At 45.1% G+C, this 17,061-nt stretch overlaps 2 protein-coding genes and 1 long non-coding RNA gene across 3 annotated transcripts in view; 2 read left to right on the top strand and 1 right to left on the bottom strand.

Moving 5' to 3' along the window:
- Positions 1-1,055: 1,055 nt before the first annotated feature.
- On the top strand, positions 1,056-6,253 carry LOC127467427 (uncharacterized). Its single transcript, XM_051779375.1, is given in 6 exon segments — positions 1,056-1,064; positions 1,656-1,989; positions 1,992-2,240; positions 2,495-2,665; positions 2,668-2,829; positions 3,242-6,253. Coding segments are annotated over 6 exon segments (1,227 nt in total). The 3' UTR covers positions 3,544-6,253.
- A 73-nt stretch (positions 6,254-6,326) lies between these two features.
- Positions 6,327-17,061, bottom strand: part of VAMP1 (vesicle associated membrane protein 1) — a 31,299-nt gene continuing 20,564 nt past the window's right edge. The window contains exon 6 of the mRNA XM_051780887.1: positions 6,327-6,446. The gene's annotated coding sequence lies outside the window, so the exon portion shown is untranslated. The remainder of the gene's footprint in view (positions 6,447-17,061) is intronic.
- On the top strand, positions 6,522-16,948 carry LOC127468091 (uncharacterized). Its single transcript, XR_007903398.1, has 3 exons — positions 6,522-8,123; positions 14,280-14,459; positions 16,049-16,948. It is a non-coding gene; the product is annotated as an uncharacterized LOC127468091 (long non-coding RNA).

Below are 17,061 nucleotides of genomic sequence, written 5' to 3'. Positions count from 1 at the left end.
GTCTGCTCCCACCATCACTTCTGTGATTCCACAGCATCACCTGAGATTCCCTGTAGTACACAGGCATCTGCCACTCTGGCCTCACCTGCTGAACTAGATTGTCCTTTGGCTGCCAGTATTGTCTGCTGCTGCTTTTCTCATCACAATGAGTATATTCTTTCCCCTTGTTGTCTAGGCCTCTGCTCATTGATGCCTCCTTATCTGTCATCACATAGTCATTTAACTGGTTTTCATCTCCCTGAGTAGGAAAACAGATGCACAGCCCTCTCCCAGCAGCTATAGCACCATTGAATGGCTCTCTTGAACATGACACCTATATGGTAAAGCTATAGTTACTAGCTAGCTTGGTAAGCTGCACAACTTTTCACCAGAGCTGTTCCTTATAGCCAGGCTGACCCAGCATACAATGGATTGCAGCTCTGGAGACTGCAAGAGAGTCCCAGCTTTAGTAGGCATGTGGCGGGATTTGATTACAGAGAACTGCCAAGAGTGGCTTACAGCCCTACAAAACAAAGTCCATCACGACTGCTGTGTCAGAGCCTCTCTGCAGGCAGCAAACCACAACTCGTTTCACAGCCGCAGCACGGGCTGCAGACCTGCCCCAGCCCTCAGCACACACAGCTAATGGGCAAACCTGCTGCTGAAATGCAGTTTGGGCTCTACTGGAGCAGGAAGATAAATGAGAGAAAGGAACCTTCCCGTTGCAGACACAGCTGATGCATTTGCCTGGGGTGAAGGAGTTGCACAGATGCTTTAGCTCTGCTTCATTGGCTGAGATGAGTATGTGGGTGCCTTCTGAGAGCATGGATAATGCCACATGAAGGTCCAGGGGAACAGAGATCATCAGACTCAGACTGAAGGGGAAGGCAAGGGCTCACAGGGTGTGCTCTTAGGTGTGTGATCTTACCCTGGAGTGGCAGCGGGAGAGCTAGTCAGAGCAGCTGGCCACGTCTGACAGCTCAGGACTCCTGAGCATAACTTCTGCAGGAAGAATTAATATTCCTTGTGAGGCTTTTCCAAGAAGGACTGACGTGGTGAGTGAGAATGGGACTGGGATGCAAAGGGTAAGTCTGTATCAAAAACCCGTGTCTAGCCAGCACAAACTGGATGTCAGGAGGCTGTACTGGGAGAGCTGTGGCTGGGCATTATCGTGGTTTCCTGCGGGTGTGTATGCACGATTTTAGCTAGCCACAGCAAGGGTGAGTTGTGTTACTGTGAGGAGAGGAAACAGACCAGCAGAGAAGCAACCATCTTCTCTCCGTGTGTTTGAAAGACAGGGAAAAGGCAGTAGCTAAAATACCACCAGAGCTCATCCATTCCCTTTCTTGCAGCTAGGCTTTTTCCCCATGATGTTTTTTCCTGCAAAGCCAGGGCTGAATTGGCAACTGGTGGCAGCACTACACACCTGATGGGCTGAAGGGGAGCTGGCTCATTCCATTGCAGAGTTCTTTCCAGCTGAAGAAGGTTTTTGGGGGTGGGGGAGTTGTGGGGGGAAAGAAAGAAACCAGCTTCAACTTCCAAGTCTTTCACAAAGTATTCTAAAAAGCAAGTAGGCAGAAAGGTGACTGCTTCCAGAGGCTGCTTAGTGGGGCCAGAGGAGATGACCTCACATGCAGAAGTGTGGTGGGAAAGGCTGATAAAATATTGACTTAAAGAAGAACTCAGCAAAAACTGCCCAGTCACAGGTTGGGGAGGGGCACTCCTCGACCCCAGCTGGTTGTGCCCCACTTCCCTTATGCCTCCAGGATCCCCTGCTTGGTACAGAAAGAGTGAACAGGTTTAAGTGTTGGGGTTTTTTTCCCTTCAGCTTTGCCAGAGTGAAAGTGAAACTGCTGCCAGCCCCGCCAGCCAGGCCAGGGCTTCTCCTGCACCCACAGCCCCTTCCTAAAGGTGAATGCTGCTTCCAGAGGAGAGTAGTGCAGGGTGAGGAGGATCCATTGCCAGTATCCATCCCACATACAGAGTCCCTGATGCACGTGGACTGTGATGGGGGGAGGTGAACTCTGAGATCCCCACACTCAGCTTCCAGCGAGCTAGTGAGGCGCCCTGCTGTACCTCCTGGTTCGCGGTCACTCTGTGGCTCTCCAGTGGGATCAGCATCACCCTGCTGCTTAGAGGACCCCACTGTGGCAGTTGGGACAAGAAGAGGATTCCTATGAGTAAGGAGGGAACATTGCTGGCTATCAGGTGGCCAAAAATCCATGTGGTTGGGGTATCACAGACTACAAGAAGTGAGCATGGGAGATGAGGGATGTACAGCAGTTTGGTGTCCACCCTGCTGCACCAGGCCCAGCACATCATCCAGCTGCATATGGCCAGGGAGGAATGGAAGTGCCTGGGGGCTACAGGAGTCCCATGTCCCCAGGCACTGAAATTTTGCCCTGCACCCTATTCCATCTCCCCCAACATTCAACTGTCAGAGGCAGCTCACCTTCTTTCCCTTGTGGACAGACTTTTGTACTCAGCTATCAATAGATCTGTTTATCTCCCCCAGAGCCTCCAAGCGTTCATGTAATTCCAGCAGTGCTGTCATTTGAGAGATATGTAATGAGTATTCTGACCTGCGACAATGCAAAAATTCCTCTCTCAAATGCATGTTTCGCCAGCCACTGGCAAAGCTGAGATGGCACCTACAGCGTCACCTCCTACCTTAGCATCAGCTCAGCCCCACCTACAGCTGCCTTGTTTCACGCTTGGCCCTGGCAGAGCCCATCTCTGTGAGTGCTCATCTTAAGCCACCAGGTAAGTGTCAGGGGAAAAGGAGCAAGTTCTTCATCCTGCCTAGACCTCCTCACATCTCATCTACACACCACAGGGATCAAAACCTCTGAATCACACCACATCTCCCTGGTTCCCCATGCTTTCCTTCCGGTGTCCTCTCATACCCGTTCTCTCTGTCCCTTTCACTTCTTCAGCTTTTATTTCACTCCCTGAAGTTTTGAGGGAGTAAATATCTCATTTCCTTCAGAGATTTTATGACTGAAAGTGGAGTAACAGAAGTCTATAGCAAACGGGCTGGACCCCACTGGAGAGGCACAAGAAAACAGCCATGCCCAAGGAGTTAGACACTCAGCTGGACTCAATATTCAGTTCAAGCCTGATGCTACTAGAGAACTATAGCCAAAAATGCTTCCCCCATTGGAGCTGTTGGGGTTCTCACTCTCCTTGCTGATGGGAGATTGCTCCTGTGCCTCCTCCTGACACAGCAGGGAAAAGCAAGCCATACTTGCAGTTTAACAAGTTATGACACATCAGTCCAGCCAGTATAACTGGCCCTGGGTCTGTGTGGCTTTGGCTCACTTGTGTCACGTCACATCTGTGTACCTGACAAGAGCATGCACGCAGTTGCTAGGGAAGTTTAACTGTGACAACTCGCTGGTTGTTCAGCTGCTCCAGCCAACCCAACATCACTGGACCTCCTCTTCCTCTGCAGAGCAAAGGAGATTGCAAGTATATGTAGGGGGTTTAATTGCTACCATCACCTTCATCATTGTCCTCTTCAGTGTGCTCAGGAAAAGAACAGGTGAAAGTTTAAAATGCTGAGCCACATCCCTCGTGGATGAGATGCAGAAAGGAGCATCTTCCTCTCCTCTGCACCTCCGCTTAGGAGAGAGGGAGGGCAGGATATCCTAGGATCCTGCAGGGAGAGGGAGGGAGCCGGAGACTCATTTCTGGTGATAGGCAACACAAGGTGATGTTTTGCATTGTTTTGGTCTTCCTGCATCTTACTTTGTTGGGTTTTTTTCTTTCTCCTTTTCAGCTAAACCAAAATCTTAGCAAATTCTAAGGGCTTCAAAACAAAGGAAACCTTTGTGTCACTCACCTGCAGTCCTTTGTCTCCTGTCCCTCCACACATCCTTCTCAGTAAAGCCAGCCCTGTCCAAATATTAATAGAGCCCTTGGTTGGTATGGGAGGGGTAGGGCTGCCCCTGGTGGACAATCTGAGTGACCATTTGGGGTGGACTCACAGGGAAACACAACTTCATCCAGGGAGGGCAACATGAACAGCCTCAGCTCTGACATTTTTAGAAATGCCTCTTCTCTGGTTTCAGAGAAAATTAAATTGTATATGGGTGAGTGTTTGTCTGACTGCATATATGCATGTGTGTATACAGGTACATGTATGTATGTGTACATGTTGGAAGTAGATATACAACATGTATGTGGGTGCGTATCTGTAGCTATATATAAGTACATTTGGTTAATACCTACAAGGCAGGTGTTTAAGTAATATATTTATGTGTATAAGCATTTTATGCGTGAAGTTGGGCATATAAGTAGGCAAAATTGATATTTCAAAATGGTAAATCCTCAGGTAGGGGAAGTTATGGGCAAATCAAGCAATCAGAGAAATATGACTCTCCAGGAGAACGCTACAATAAAAATTTTAATAGATATTTCACTGCTAGAAGTTTACAAAATGGAGAAGATCTGTGGTTCTGTAGTTGTGAAAAAGACAGACATGATTAAATGTACCTTTCCTGCCTAACAGGGAATTTGAAGGTTAACACTTCAAAATTCCCTATATAAAATCAACAGGGGGGAAAAAAAGCAGAAGGGAGGGGTGGATGGAAAGGAGGTATATGGCACACAATAAAAGTGAGAATTTATGAAGCATACAAGGTGATAAGGAGTGTTCAAAATAACCTGGAAAAACTGGATTGCTGCAAGTCCTAACGGCACTTGGAAGCAGTTTTCTTCAAACACTTTGAAAACTAAAAATACTAGTAACAGCCTAGGCTCTTCCTGGGCAGATATGGGTAAAACTGTTGATAATGAAGATTTTTGGTGGAGGCTTTTTGATGCAGAGAAAGTAGTTGTTTGTATACAGAAAGAACAGGATTTGTGTATTTCTACTACATAAGGATAGTAAACAACTTTCTCATCTGTTTGCAAACTAAGGAAAGTTTTAACAGCATCTATTAAGCATAAGTATTTTCAGATCAGGAGCCAGGAAAATTTGCATCTCAGAATCATAGAAAATTTGGCTGAGGAGGCACTCGGCTCAATGGATTTAGGTATTTAAAAATCCTGGCATACTGGAGAAATCCCAAGATTCCCAGCTTCTCCCATACTAGAGAAGTTCCCAGTCTTGGAAGAGTATGTGGTACCACTGCTCAGAGAGAGAAAGTGATATGACACCTGACTGTTAGATGGTTCTGTAGTAACAATCATAGGTAAGAGAACATGAAGTTATTACAAGTCAGCTAACAGATGTTTAAACAATTAAAATAAGATGAACAACTTAGTATTCAAAAAAAGAAAAGAAAGCATTGTGGGAAACAAACCTGACTTCATTCTTTGACAAAATAATACATTTAGCTGATGAAAGCACTGGTGCAGATTAAACAAACGAAGAAATTTGTAAATTCTAAGGAAGAAGTGAATAGTGTATGAATAGACCGTAATTTGCATTATATGGATTAATTGCTAGCTAACAGGCAAAAATACATGGTCCAAAAAAAACAGCAATCACTGCAGACAGTGTGTGCCTCTCTGCAATAACTGTGCTGTTTAGTATTTGCAGCAGGAAATACAACTGTAAAAAATATTGTTGATGAAATTTGCAAATGGCAAGCTCAGTAGCTAAAGAAGAGGGAATCCTTCAGAGGAGCACAAGTCGCCTGAACAGCTGAAGGTACTCAAACAAGAGCAGATGCTCAGTAATGTTAGTGGAGCCTCCTCAGGTCCTGGACCACCATGCTGCCTCAATGCTGTTGATCCATGAATCCATTTGAGTTGTCTGACCTGTGGGAACACCTAAGAGCAACTACGGGCAGAGTGTAACTGCTGGTGGAAGCAGTTTTTGCTCGTATCTTTTCCTCTTCATTTTTGATGCATCACCAATACATTTTTAGTTCCAACAGTTGTCTTCTGTCTGTGCACCTCCCACACCACTCTATGAAGTCAAACCTACTGCAGGGCTTCAAGGCCAGTGAACAGGTTGGCTGAGCCCACAGAGAGGCGGGAACCACCCAGGATTCAGGAAGAGGAGTTCCAAGGGACCCTTGGTGTCAATACCAGTCCCCTTGCTCCCGGAGGCTGCTATTCTGGGTCAAGACTCACAGAAGCTTTTTTGACTGCCTGCTGGATTTGGACACACCCAGATAACAGGTGAGTATGTGACAGCTGGCTCCCATGCAGCCAGCAAGGAAGGACAAGCTGACAAGAGCAGGAACCTCATTGGCAACCACTGGAGAAGTCACTGTCACCTGTGACTGACAATGCGGAATTGGAAGCCCAGCAAAGCCTGGAGCTGCAACACCCACTGACTGAGCAGCCACCCACGGGGTTTTTTATTATGTTGAAAGCTTGGAGATGGTCCAGAGCGAAAGGACAGGATCAATTAGTAAGATCAAAAAATGCCTTGCAGGGGGCACTCGGAGGCATTACTCTCGTCTCTCAATTGCACCACAGAAATTACAGAGTACTGGTGGCACTGTCACCTGCAGAGAAAGGCACAATGAGAATCAACAGCTGCAAGTCATGTTTAGGCACATTCAGAGTAGAATAATAATAATAGTAATTATAGTAATATACTCAACAGTGAGGATGATTGTCCTAGCCATCAGTCAATAAAAGGGGTTGACTACCTTTCAAGGTCTTCCAATAAAGGTCACAAGAGTTTTTTCAAGCTGTCCTTTAATAATATTTTTTTTAAAAAAGTTAATGGCATCAGTTAAAAGAGACACTGGGTCAAATTCCAAGGCCTGCGTTACACATGAAATGAGAGCTGGTGGTTTGTCTGCCTTTTTGGCCCATAAACTGATATGGAAAGAAGGAAAAATAATGGACAGATGGAACAAACGTATTAGGAGTGGCCATATTCCTCATAAAGAGAAATACATTATGGCACTTGATTTTACTTGACTCCCTACTCTCTGACGCTCCCCACTGGAGCCCACAATTGGTGTGTCCTTGAAGGTCTCAAACTGAACTTAAACCACAAAAACTAGTAAAGCAGCTACCCTAAAGCAGAAAAAGTAATACTTACCTGTAGACAAGGTGACCTGTTGTTTAACAACAATGCTCCTCCTTACATTTTAAATATAAAACACTTACTAGAGAAAATGCCACCGGGACTAAAAGTGCATCAAATATAAACTTGATTGCATTAGAAAGACAGGGATAAGTAATATTAGATGTTCTGCTTCCCTGAGAGACAGCCATTCTGCCTCCCAAGGTCAAATGTGCTGTGGCCAAGTGCCACATGGCATCGCTGCCTGGCCACGTGAGTTGAGAAGCAGTAGGCTGGTCATCATCTGCTTAGCTGCTGGGCAGACCAACCCCTTATAAGGCACACTGCGTCAACACAAATAAGTATTAAATGTAGGCGTTTTAAAATAGCTCTTTAGGAGAATTGTTTGACATAAGACATGAGGTTTTATACACATTTTGTCAACCTGCAAAACACAAGATTAAGCTCTTTGCTCTTTGGCCAACAAAGATTACTTAGAGGTGTGGATGCATTGTACTGTGGATTTGGACAAAGCCAAAACTTCTAAGCTGATATTGAAAGAGTAGATATTTTGCAAACAATAAAGCCAAGCTCAAGATTATCTTTTCCCCATACGTTCTCCTTGTTTGGTTATGCCTCTGCTGTATCAGGGGTTAATTATGCTGATACTTTTGGTCTGTGTTTTTGCCCCACCACCGGTGAAAGTTTTGCTCTTTCCCTGCCAAGTTATGGGAAAACAAGCACTGATAAACGGGAAAGTTGTCCTTGAAGAGAGCTTCTTGTGTAAACTGTTTTAATTGGTGTTTTGTGATTGGCTAATTGTCCTCCAAGGTCAGTTGAAGGAGAGATTGAGGAGGAGGAGGATGAAGGACGCCCCCAGACTCGTTTGGAAAAGACCCCCCTGAGTACAGTAGGCAGGTGCAGGGAAAACCACACGTGCACAGAAGAGATGCACTTACATAACCAGGGGGTGGGACTGAGGGCCTCTGGCTGGGTGGTGCTGGCCACACCTGGGAGGTTGAGGTCACTCAGTTAATTGTATAAAAGCAGATGGCTCTTTCTTGGATGAGAGCTAGCTTTACCTCAAGGACAACGTTGCCTTTGATGGGGACACCTGCCAGTTTGTGAACTTACTGACTCTCCAAGGATGCAGCTTCTGCTATGGGTAATTATAGGCATGCTAGTTTGGGCAACAGCTGGGTAACTGGGGAGGTCGTGCTGGGGGCTTATTTCTCTCCTCCTTCCTCCCCTTTGGGTTTGTTTGTTGGCCACCTCTTGCTAATAAATACTGGGTTTTGTTGAGCTTTCAGCGATGTCATGGTTTCAAGATTCGGTATGTTTCGAACCCTCCCTAATACACTCTGCTCATTCAGTTTAAGCTAGAAAAATAGATCCAGCAGTCTAACTAGGCCAGTTTGGAAGCATTTTATGAACATAGCTGAAATTCAGCTGCTATGTGGCTCCCATAGAGCGTGCACTAACTAGAGGTAAAGCTTTTAAATAAACTGTGTTTGCTTCAGCCTCACACTATATCATAATCACACATTCTGCAGCACTTCCAAAGCAACCATGGACACTGCTTCTCTAGCGCAGGTACCACAGCACAGGCACCTTGTTCAGTTGAAGCCCTTTCCTGGAATGTGGAAAATACAGAACATGAGAGGCTCCTCTCAACCCCTAAGGTCGGTGTGCCAGCCCTTCCAGCCATGCATCTGCTACCTACGTGTCATTGCAATTCAATGTGAGTGGTCCCATTGCAAGGCACCACAGGAAAGACAAAGCTTACCAAGGATTGCTTTTTAAACCATACGGAGACGTCACTCTCGAAACACGTGAGAAGGATTCCATGCAGCCTGGTAGGCTGGATGCAGCTCTGAGCAAACTGGTCTAGTGGAAGTTGTCCCTGCCCATGGCAGGGGGTTGGAACAAGATGATCTTTAAGGTCCCTTCCAACGTGAACTGTTCTGTGATTCTATGACATCTCTGAAAATGTCAGAAGCCCTGAGAGCTGTGCTCACCTTCATATATAATTGCCAAGTTCATCACGGATCAGACTGGGAAGAGCCCTTTTTTTGGGATCTGAAGTGTTACAATGATACAGCTCTCTACAGTGGGGAAAGCTGTTTTCTAGAAAGTCGGTTCCCCTCTTGGTGCCCTATGCTCAGGCTGAGACACTTCAAATTTCATCTGTGACCCTCAGCCTCTTGCATACTCATAGTGAAGTGCCAAATGCACAAGAATCATTCAAAGCCAAAACTCCTCTCCCACCATTCACCAGGCAATGACAGACAGTATCTCATTCAAGCCTAGATACAGATTTCCACATGGACCATAGACATAATAATAACCTTTCCCACATCTCCCCCACCTTGGTCAATGGACTGCAAGGAATCACTGCAACACACTTGGTAGGGGTGGGCTGGGGCAAAGTGTCAGGGCCAGCATTCATGCTCTGCAGCTGTACATTTCTCCCAGATCAGAAGCTTGAAGCAGCAATCTCCATGCAAGAGCTCACCATCAGGGTCCTCGGTTGTGTCAGCCCAGTGAGCAGGGGTGGATCACACATACAGGCAGTAAAATGACTCCCACATGCCTGCAGCTTCTTGAAAGCCCACAGACATCAGGCAGTTCTTCCCAAGAGTTGGTAATCTTCCCAAGAGAAGGTAATCTCAGCTATACAATGGCTGCTTCTCCTCCCTAGCACTGCTTGTGGGAACACTGCCCTGAGGCATCTCTCTGTGAAGAATATGAAATGCTGACCAAACACACATCCTCACTAGTGCTGCACTTTTGCTTTTCTTAGTAACAGCAATCTTCTGCATTGACAACTTTCTCTGATGTGTCCTTCGTTTGGACTTCAGTGGCATGAGCAATGATAAGCTACAATGGACAATGAAGTGCCTGTAACCTTCCACATTCTCCTAAAGAAAAGCCAAACAAACCAACAACCAACCAAACAAAACAAAAAAAGCAAAAAACAAACAAATAAACAAAAAACAAAACCAAGAAAACAACCAACCACAAGAAAGGAGAACGAAGAAAAGGGAAATGGACAAAGGAAAAATAATTGGGCTTTTATTTTCCCAAAGTCTCTAGCTCTATTACAACAACCCCTAACTTGTGTCCCAGGCAAAAGCATGGACTCCTGCTTCCCTCCAGAGCATGATGTGTCACATGAGTCCAGCTCCTACACACTGCCAAAACATGCTCCTCCTCCCAGATCAGTTGAAAATTCAGCTTCTCCCAGCACACAGAATGGTGGGTTCCTGTGCATCTCCTTCAATGAGTGATGATCAGATGCTGAAGTATGGCAGATGCCCCCTCTGGAGAAGTTCAAAAAGTCCATCTGGAGTGGAGAGGATTGATTTCAGCCTCCAGGACCAGCAGCAGCTGCCAGCAGTCCCCAGTGAGGAGAGACAGAAGAGAAATGAGGACCCCCCCACCCATGTCCCCAGATAGATGCAATGGTTGCAGCATTGGGAGCTCCTTCTGAATCAGGAAAGGAGAAAGGAGAAGGTCACAAGCAGCAGCTTTATTTCTGGTGCTGACACAAACACACCCCTCTGTCAGTGCTGCTGTCCCCTTCACCACTAGCTGGATCAAAGTGCCTGGACCACAACATCCCTTATGTCCTGCAGCAAGAGCCAACCACTCCACAGGTCCCAGCTGGCTCCAGTGTTACCAGGCAACATTCATCCAAACATGCATCCAAATCTTCAGGAGGTCGACCAGAGCACACACCTCCCTCAGATTGACAGATGACAGTATGGATTTCACAGCCTGCTGGGGACCCTGGAGTGGTGTGCCAGGCTGCTCCAGACTCTCTTAGACTCTAGCTGTACTTACCTCTCATCTTTTAATTCATGTTATCTTCATCTGAAGCCCAAATAAGTCCCAGAAACCCTTCCATCACCTGGCCCTGGACAAACTGGCCACCTGCAGTGGCACCACATTCACCCCTTTCCCCTCCTCAGGTACCGTGCTGGCAGTAAACATTGGGTTACACGCTGCTTGGAGCAGTTCAGCTATTTTACTCCTGGGATCCTTTAAGACTCTTGGACAAATGCCATTGCTTCCAGCGAGTTGTTACTGTTCACTTTGTCAGTGTGTTAACAGCCTTTTCCACAGCTGCTTCAGCTTCAGACATGTCCATTGGCAAGCCCCACCCTGCCGAAGAATGGGTTCTGCCACGCTGATCTCGCTGATCTGGTCACTCAATGCTCAGCACAGCTCCAGAGGTGTCTGCAAAGGCCCTATCTCTGCTGTGAGCTCCTCACACAGCCTGATCACTGTTTTGCCCTTCAGAACATCTAGCAGGTGCCTGATGTGTCTCAAGAGAGATCTAATGCTAGCTTTGATTCCTTTTGCTAGTTGTTCCTTGAAGCTTTGTTTGACCTGACTTGCTGCCTTTCTATATGCAACATACCAAAGTTTACATCCTTCTCTAATTTTCCAGCTGTAGACAGCTCCAGCTTTTTTTGATAGATGATTTTTTTGTACCTTCCCTTACCCCACTGAACAATGGTTTATGTGTCCCACAAAAAAGGTGTTCACCCCATTTTTCATGAGCATGCCCAGTTAGTAAGGATGGCAAAGGGTGACAGAGAGTAAATTCAGGGGATGAAGATGAAAATATAAAAAGGTGCAGCAAAGGAAGGAAAAATGACTGCAAAGGCAAGAAAGGCAGTACATCACTGTTTTAAGAGTTTGTGGACTAAATTCAGCTTCCTATGCTGCAAACTGTCTTGCTTGTGCCATCTTCTAGGAGATATGTAACTTGCCAGTACGTATTTCAGTGTCACAGGGCAATGCAGGCCTTCCCACCACAGCAGTTCACTGAGAAGGAGGGCACGGTTTCCTTCTCCTTTTTTTAGTACCTCTACTACTGTTCTTTCCATTCATCTTCCTCTACTTCCCCTGGTTTCAAATGTATTTTTGACCATGTTCTTTTCCCCCTTTTTCAAACACTTTTGAAGTCCCAGGTTTGCTTAGTATTGATTTCTTTATGAATTGTTTTTTTCTCCTTCTTTTTTACTTTTGTACATACCTAAATCATCCTCGCAGACCTGCCCTCCCATGAAATACCATCAAGACCTTATTAAGTCCTTAGCACAAAAGATCAATTGCCTCAGCTGATAAATATGCACAGCCTCATACCAGAAGGCAAATACTTTGAGATTCTTTACTGGCAGAGGATTTGGAAGGCAAAAGGCCTTGGAGTCCTTGAAGTGGACTGTTTTTCAAGCTACAGGGGAAGATTGTTTCTCTGAAAACACAACCTATGTTTTTCACTTGATGAAAACTGCTTCCTGATTCCAAAATTTGCCCTGGAATATAAGCTTTTTGATATGTGAGATTTACCTGAAGCAGCTGCAGTCTTGATAGAGGATTAAAAGAAAAGGTAACAGGATTAAAAGAAATATAATGATGAAATCTCACTCCTCTCAATATCACTAGAAGTGGTCACGTGGCTTGACTAAGATTCATGTTTGGTTGGCCGAGCTTTTCTTCTTAAGAGAAAGAGTTAAAAGAAAAAAAGAGAAAAAATTAAGACAATGATCCAGACATTCCAGGTCCTACAGAGGATAAATCTCAGATGACTTCATTATAAAAACCAAGACAACACTAAAGGGTATCCTGTCACCTAGTCCTTAACTTGAATTTATCAAGCTGCATCTTGAAAAAAAAATTAGGTTCTTTGCCTCATGGACCATTCCAGGACTTTCAGACAATTTCCAGACAATTCCATCATTGCTAGTCTGAGATCTTGTGAGGGAAGACATAAAGCCTCTCAAGCAGATGAATGAATTGAATGCATCAGAACAATTAAAAAGGAGATGGGAAAGGGAGGTGATCCTGCCTTCTCTTCCTTTTGAGAAGGGCGTAGTGGGGAGTGCTCCCTTAAGCCATTTGACCATGAAATCTGGCCTTACTCATAAAAGAAATGGCATTCATAGATTGACTTCTCTTCTTAAGGCTTTAATTCCATTTGGATCCTCTTTAAAGGAAATAAGTTTTGGCTTATATTGCAGAGGAGGAGAAATCACCATGACCAGAGCAGAGCCAAGAAGCAGAAGCAACATGAAACCAATGGGATGGGAGTGACTGGAGGGGGCATTTGGAGGATTACATGTGGCAGTGTCAAAAATCAAGCTGAACATAAACAAGTTTGTCGTATTGTCAGCTCTTACAAAGCTGCAGGCAGGCAGCAGCAAGCACCTGTATCCCTCAAGCTGTGCTGTGCCCGGTGCTGTGCTGGGCTCACAGGGTGACCAGCCCCTGCCCTGTCATCTCTGTTGGCTGGGGAGCAGCAGCTGCCGGAAGAAAAACTGGTCCGAGGTGGCTGCTTCTGCCTCCAATTTCCAGGAACAGGTAGGAGAGATCACGAAAGGGGCGGGGACAGAGGCCCCAGGAGTCAGGTGGCTGTGATAATGGTTATATTGTTAGGGCTGGAATGAGGAAATTAAAGACACCAGCTAGGGAGAGCAGGGTAGGGTGGGGGGACCTCAAGGAGGCTCCATCTTGATTGCCCACATTTTAATTGCTCCTCAAGACAAAGCAAACAGAGAAATCAGTCCTATAGCTTTGCTCACTGCTGTTCCAGCCTGAACTGCTCACCCAGCTTCCAGATGGGTGTTAGCTTAGATGTGCCAGTGGGCGGGAATTTTCATCTGCCATTTCCGCACTTGGCCCCACTGAAGTAGGACCAGACTGAGATCAGTATCCGAGGAGCTATCATCCTGGCTGAGTGATCCTACATGAGGGAATATGCGGCAAAGTTAGAGTTTGAAAGCCTGTTCTCGATGCTCGGTGATTCCCTCATGGAGGATGACAGGTCATGAGTAGCAAGGATGGCAGCTGACTTGGACACAAAGTAAAATGGCTAAAGGGTCTGGGTCACTGGGCTTCTTCAGCACCCTGACTGATGCATTTCCAGGAAGCAATATCCCTTGTCCTGCAATATAAACAACAGATGGGAGTCAGCTACATTTTTCAGAAGCTAATTCAGATTTTCCAGCTGAGGCAGAACATGAGTAGCCACTATCCAGGCTCTCCTCCGGGCTTTGTACTGCATTATAGCATGAAGGCAGCAACAGAAGAAGATCCACTTGAGTCTCCTGGCGTCCAGTCGTGTTTTTTGTGAGAGACTTCATTCTCCTAGGAAAAGAGACTGGGTTCCCTCCACATAGTTTCCAGCAGGATTTTCTCAGTCCTACAATATGATATTCGTATGATATTTGTATGATACCACTACCTGGTAGTGTCCCATCTTTCATGCTGAAAGATAGAGATAACACATATTGCTTTGATTTTCCCCCAGGGCTCCCTTTTGCTTCACCAGAATGGCTCTTTGCAGCCACTCTGCTCCTACGAGGTAAAAATGAATAAAGATATTGAAAATCAGCCTCCTTGGGACTCGAAGGAATGGAAGTATGTACACGGACATGTTCTGGCTGCTGTGGTATCACTGGTTATTTGGGACAGATGTCACTGTTTCCCGGTAAGTTACATCAGCAGCAAGGCAGAAGGCATTCAACGGCCCATTAGATTAGTTTGCAAATCCTTGATGGCTTTTTAATAACGACCCTCTTTAGAGATCACCACCTCTGCCTCAAGGGAGTCCATGCAACCTGCATAAATATCTCCCTGTTGAAGACAACAGTGGTGCAATGTGTAACCTCACACTTAAACATATAGCAACATCCACGATGCTGTTCCTTGACCGTTTGTTGTGAAGGAGCAAGATTCAGGATGGGAGAGGTTCCAGGCGTGGAGAAAAACATACAGCAATTGACAGGACTTTATTATATGGACTTTAGTGTTATTATGTGGTTTCATTGTATCCACACTACACAGTGCACAGGCTGGGCATGCTCGGGCTTGCACCAAGTTTGCCTGCTCCCGGCTTCCCTGCTTCCCTGCTCCCCTCTCTGATAGGCTGCAGAAGCTGCAGAGAGGAGACAGTTACCATTCACCCTCTCCTTCCTCCCCTTTTGCCTGTGTCCCTACCCCGATTTGTTCCCCCGTTTGTCTGTCTCATGCTCCACCCCAAGCTCTAGCCCTTTCCCCGCCTAAACCCATAAAACCTCAGGACACCTCAATAAAGTATTCTAGTTGCACCTCCACCTTGTCTCCTGACCCGTCCGTGCTGTGTCACGGCCCCATCCCCCCTCGGACCGTGGCAGTTTGTGCTGCTAGTTTTAATGCAGAAAAACACGAGCAGAGGTAGATAATCCAGAAATAGTCCAGAAATAATCACTGGCTTCTATCTTGCAGCAGAAGAAAAATACAATTGCTCATACGGGTACACAAAAGAATTAAACTGATCAAAGGTCTATCAAGTAGTTAAAAAACATGTATAATTTGTTACACTTGGAATCCATACCAGATAGGGAGAGACTTTTTTTCCCATCAGAGTAGCAGTGTGTTGAAAAGAGTTTGCTCTGTTTTAAAACACTGTGTGTACTACAGATCGTTATCACATTCCTACCTGGGCAGATAATAGATGTAGTTGGTAAAGAAGCATTTCAAATTTGGTGCCATAAAAAATGATTCATGTTTACTCAAAGGTTGTTCAGTAGCAATAAAAAGCAATCATGCATTCAGCTTGTGAAGATGTAATATACAGAAGCACAGCCCAGAACAACAGGGCAGTTCCCATTTCATAAGAGAAGAAACCTAGTGACAGGTATCTTTTCAGTATAAAGCTCCTTGGATTTAGAATGTTGTTAGAGGCAAAGTAAATATTACGAATCAAAACTTCCAGAAAGGATTTGTAGTGCCTGATGGAAGATCTTCCACCCTAATGCAAGACTTGAGATTTCAGAAGACAAATTATCCCATAATTGCTGAGCCTGAATGGGAGTGAGGGCAATAACCATCAGTGTCAAAACCAGTTCCATCAGGTGTGACTCATCTTGATAGGTCAATACATGGAAATATCCAGAAAGCCATGGATGAGCAAAATGCTCAGAAGACTCTTGCATGATAGAAATTTGAGACAGGAGTGTATATAATCACCTAAATTATCAAGAGGAGTTGCTTTTGCAAACTGCACTAATAAGTCCATGCCAATATCTTCTGTTACAGTGAACTGTGCCTGAGGAAAAAGGTACCATTTATGACTGACAATCTGAGTCAAGATGGTCCCTTTAGTGATCCAGTTCATGCACATACTGGGAAAAAAAAAAGCACAGAAGCTGGGAAGAGGTAAGTAATAAAAAACAAAACAAAACAAAACAAAACAAAAACAACAAAAAACCTTGAAGAGTTAGCAAATTCTGATCTTCTTCTAATGGAGATCGAAACTGGAGCTGAGCTGGCAACAGGAGATTTGTTGTTTGCATTGTTTCTAAAGTATTTGGGGAATCAAGTGGTAATTGTGTATGTAGTAATGTTAAAAATTAATTTTTGGTTCCTTTGTGCATTGGCAATCAATTCACAGCACATCTGTGTGACCATGGGAACACAGGGACTTTTACAAAGCCACAGCCAAAGCGTGATATTCGCATGACTGAAGCTACTGGAAGTCACCTCAGGGCTGATCCGTGCTCTGAGGTGCCCCACAACAGCAGATAGCACACGACAGCCTGAGCAGCTTACTGGCGTGAGAAAGAGGGAAAGGGGAATTGCTTGGATCATGGTTGTCATGGCCACTGGAAATGGTGAAAGAGCCAGTAAGCGTCTTATTAATTCTTTTTTTAAAAAACACAATATATGGGTAAAGTCTTCTGAAAAATAAATATGCATTAAATGTGCATGTGTATGTAGAGATACGCAGATATACGATGTATATCATGTCTACATGTAAAAATGAAACATACAATACATGCACTCACACCCTAATTATCTGCTATTCATGTCCAAAAACAGCAAAGGCCAAAAGTTCTCCAAAACAACATTGTGATGGAAATTGTTAGCCATGACAAAATTCTGAAAAAATTGCTTTAGACTGTCATTCAGATACAGCAAATCAGTCCAGGTGTTTGAATTTTTATTATTCCTCAAGTCAAAAGAAACCAAAACATGTAAGTTACCTTTGTCTCCCACCAGCAAAAAGGACTGTGTTTCTGAATTAATTTTCTTCAAAAAAGACAGTTTAA

This window comes from Manacus candei, unplaced genomic scaffold, assembly GCF_025592945.1.
Source record: "Manacus candei isolate 608988 ecotype Guabito, Panama unplaced genomic scaffold, ASM2559294v1 h1tg000014l, whole genome shotgun sequence".
In the NCBI taxonomy this organism is placed as follows: Eukaryota; Metazoa; Chordata; class Aves; order Passeriformes; family Pipridae; genus Manacus; species Manacus candei.
The sequence above is the reverse complement of the archived record's forward strand: the minus strand, read 5'-3'. Positions and strand labels throughout refer to the sequence as shown.